The sequence below is a fragment of the Callithrix jacchus genome, chromosome 8 (assembly GCF_049354715.1).
Source record: "Callithrix jacchus isolate 240 chromosome 8, calJac240_pri, whole genome shotgun sequence".
Lineage (NCBI taxonomy): Eukaryota > Metazoa > Chordata > Mammalia > Primates > Cebidae > Callithrix > Callithrix jacchus.
The window spans coordinates 54560126-54564064 of record NC_133509.1 but is presented as its reverse complement, the minus strand read 5'-3'; the positions used below and the strand labels follow the sequence as shown (position 1 = coordinate 54564064).

Here is a 3939-nt window from a genome sequence, read left to right as displayed (position 1 = left end):
GTATTCAAATAGGAAAGGTGGAAGCCAAATTGTCTGTATTTGCAGACGACATGATAGTATACCTAGAAGACCCCATCGCCTCAGCCCAAAAACTCCTGAAACTGATAAGCAACTTCAGCAAAGTCTCAGGATATAAAATCAATGTGCAAAAATCACAAGCATTCGTCTACACCAATAACAGACTTAAAGAAAGCCAAATCAAGAGCGAACTGCCATTCGCAATTGCTACAAAAAGAATAAAATACCTTGGAATACAACTCACAAGGAACATAAGAGACCTCTTCAAGGAGAACTACAAACCACTGCTCAACGAAATCAGAGAGGACACAAACAGATGGAGAAACATTCCATGTTCATGGTTAGGAAGAATTAATATCGTGAAAATGGCTATACTGCCCAAAGTAATTTACAGAATCAACGCTATCCCCATCAAGCTACCATTGACTTTCTTCACAGAACTGGAAAAAGCCACCATGAACTTCATATGGAACCAAAAGAGAGCCCGCATAGCCAAGTCAATTCTAAGCAAAAAGAACACAGCGGGGGGCATCACACTACCGGATTTCAAACTATACTACAAGGCTACAGTAATCAAAACAGCATGGTACTGGTACCAAAACAGAGATATAGACCAATGGAACAAAACAGAGGCACCAGAGGCAACACAACATACATAGAACTATACAATCTTTGTTAAACCTGACAAAACAAGCAATGGGGCAAGGATTCCATGTTTAACAAATGGTGTTGGGAAAACTGGCTAGCCATGTGCAGAAAGCAGAAACTGGACCCCTTCCTGACACCTTACACTAAAATTAACTCCAGATGGATTAAAGACTTAAACATAAGACCTGGCACCATAAAAACCCTGGAAGAAAATCTAGGCAAAACTATCCAGGACATAGGAGTAGGCAAGGACTTCATGAACAAAACACCAAAAGCATTGGCAACAAAAGCCAAAATAGACAAATGGGACCTAATGAAACTCCACAGCTTCTGCATGGCAAAAGAAACAGTCACTAGAGTGGATCGGCAACCAACAGAATGGGAAAAAATTTTTGCAGTTTACCCATCTGACAAAGGGCTGATATCCAGAATTTACAAAGAACTCAAACAGATTTACAGGAAAAAAACAAACAAGCCCATTCAAAAGTGGGCAAAGGATATGAACAGATACTTTACGAAAGAAAACATATATGAGGCCAACAATCATATGAAAAAATGCTCATCGTCACTGATCATCAGAGAGATGCAAATCAAAACCACATTGAGATACCATCTCACGCCAGTTAGAATGGCGAGCATTAAAAAATCTGGAGACAACAGATGCTGGAGAGGATGTGGAGAAAAAGGAACACTTTTACACTGTTGGTGGGAGTGTAAATTAGTTCAACCATTGTGGAAGACAGTGTGGCGATTCCTCAAGGCCTTAGAAATAGAAATTCCATTTGACCCAGCAATCCCATTACTGGGTATATATCCAAAAGACTATAAATCCTTCTACTATAAGGACACATGTACACGAATGTTCATTGCAGCACTGTTTACAATAGCAAAGACCTGGAATCAACCCAAATGCCCATTGATAATAGACTGGATTGGAAAAATGTGGCACATATACACCATGGAATATTATGCAGCAATCAGAAATGATGAGTTTGTGTCATTTGTAGGGACATTGATGAATCTGGAGAACATCATCCTCAGCAAACTGACACAAGAACAGAAAATGAAACACCGCAAATTCTCACTCATAGGTGGGTGATGAAAAATGAGAACACATGGACACAGAAAGGGGAGTACTAAACACTGGGGTCTATTGGGGGGAAAAGGGGAGGGCCAGTGGGAGGGGGAGGTGGGGAGGGATAACCTGGGGAGGAAAGCCAAATGTGGGTGAAGGGGAGAAGAAAAGAAAGCACACTGCCATGTGTGTACCTACGCAACTGTCTTGCATGCTCTGCTCATGTACCCCAAAACCTATAATCCAATAAAAAATTAAAAAAAATAAGTAAGCTTGTGAAAATGTATATATAGATACACATATGTATCTATCTATATATATTATGTTGTTGATGACACCAAGTATCTAGAAAATTTTGTAAAAAGCAAAAATTTATGTCAAAAAATCTAAAGGAAAACAGAAAGAAAATACAGGAACAAAGTAGTAAATACAGAAAACTATAAATATACAAATATATAACAGTCAAATTACAAATTCCTAAAACAATACATAAGATAAAAGAATAGCTAAAAATATATAACAATGAGGTGAAATCCATATTGTAAAATATAATAATTTTCTACTACATCATGTATGTTGCAAGGTTAGAAATAAGTTGGGAAAAGATATCAGAATTTCAATATGCCTGTACATTTTGATTGCCAGGTCTAAATATATCATGTACTGAATTGAAGAGAAACATAAGCTTAGTAACATGAATAACATTTTATGCACATAGGATTCTCTAAATCCTTTATAAAATCTTTTAAAATATTACTAAATGTTTTCAAGACAATTTGTACTTCAGAATTATAAACAATGCAAAAATAGTTAACATTATATTTAAATAGAACCAGAGACTGACTTGATGAAATTCCCTTGCATTTAAAACAAGAAATCAATTCTGTAACTCTGTAACCCATATCTCTGGCAAAGATCGTTGGCATGACACTGTGATACACTGGAGGGTCTTCATTCTAATTCAGGATGATGCTTCTTTATAGCAATCCCTAGTTATTTCAGGAGTTCACATGATGATTTCTCAGCTTCCACATGGCTGATTTCACATCTTCATTCCTCAGAGAGTAGATGATGGGGTTCAACAAGGGAGTACAAACAGTGTAAAATACAGAAAGAAATTTGTCCACAGAAAGTCTGCTAAAAGGCCATATATAGAAATAAATGCAAGGCCCGAAGAAAAGAATCACCACTGTGATGTGGGCAGTTAGTGTAGAAAGAGCCTTGGATGACCCACTGGAAGATTTGTGCCGGACACTGATCAAAATGATGGTGTAGGAAATAATTAAAGCCAGAAAACAGCTCAATGAGATCAGGCCACTGTTTGTTAGGGTCATAATTTCCATTTCATATGTGTCTATGCAAGCCAGCTCTATCACCAAGGGAAGGTCACAAAAGAAGCTATCTACCTCATTGGGACCACAGAATGGCAGGTCCACTGTGAAAACCAAGTGGCTCACGGAATGAAGAATGCCCACTGCCCAGGAAATAGACACAAAAATTATACATAGCCTCTGGTTCATAATTGTACTGTAGTGCAGTGGCTTACATATGGCTATAAATCTGTCATATGCCATAGCTACAAGCAACATCATCTCACTCCCAACAAAACTGTGAAGAAGAAATATCTGGGTCATGCAACCCTCAAAGGAGATAGTCTTGTGCTCAACAAAAAAGTCTACAAGCATCTTGGGGGTGGCAAAGTTAGACTGGCAGATATCAATGAAAGAAAGGTTACTGAGCAAGAAGTACATAGGAGAGTTCAAACGGGAGTCAACAGAAATGATGACAATAATTAGGACATTGCCTAGCACTGATGTCACATAGACTATAGAAAAGATGACAAAAAAGAAAAGTTGAAGTTCCCAGGAATTAGACAGTCCCAAAAGTACAAACTCAGACACCAGTGATTCATTTGTGTGAGACATGTATTCAATATGCAGTTACCTAAACAAACAAACAAACAAAAAAAAATCAGTAAAATAACACAATGATTGGCATTACAAAACCCATAGTTCATAAACAAAAGAAAATAGTCAATTATAAACGAAAGAAATATAGTCAATTTAATTAAGTTACATATATTGATGTATGTAAATATTCAATTGACTAATATTTAACACCCATGACTGCTATGAAAGTTGAAAGGGTGTGTAAAGAGGATTAGATATAAATTCTTGTCATAATTATAAAAAAATACT

The 3939-nt window shown here is 37.0% G+C and overlaps 1 protein-coding gene across 1 annotated transcript; it reads right to left on the bottom strand.

The window, feature by feature from the left end:
- Positions 1 to 2160: 2160 nt before the first annotated feature.
- On the bottom strand, positions 2161 to 3675 carry LOC100391487 (olfactory receptor 4K1). The gene has a single exon (XM_035262176.3). The coding sequence runs from the start codon at positions 3664 to 3666 to the stop codon at positions 2740 to 2742; it is 927 nt and encodes a 308-aa protein (XP_035118067.1). The 5' UTR covers positions 3667 to 3675; the 3' UTR covers positions 2161 to 2739.
- Positions 3676 to 3939: the final 264 nt, after the last annotated feature.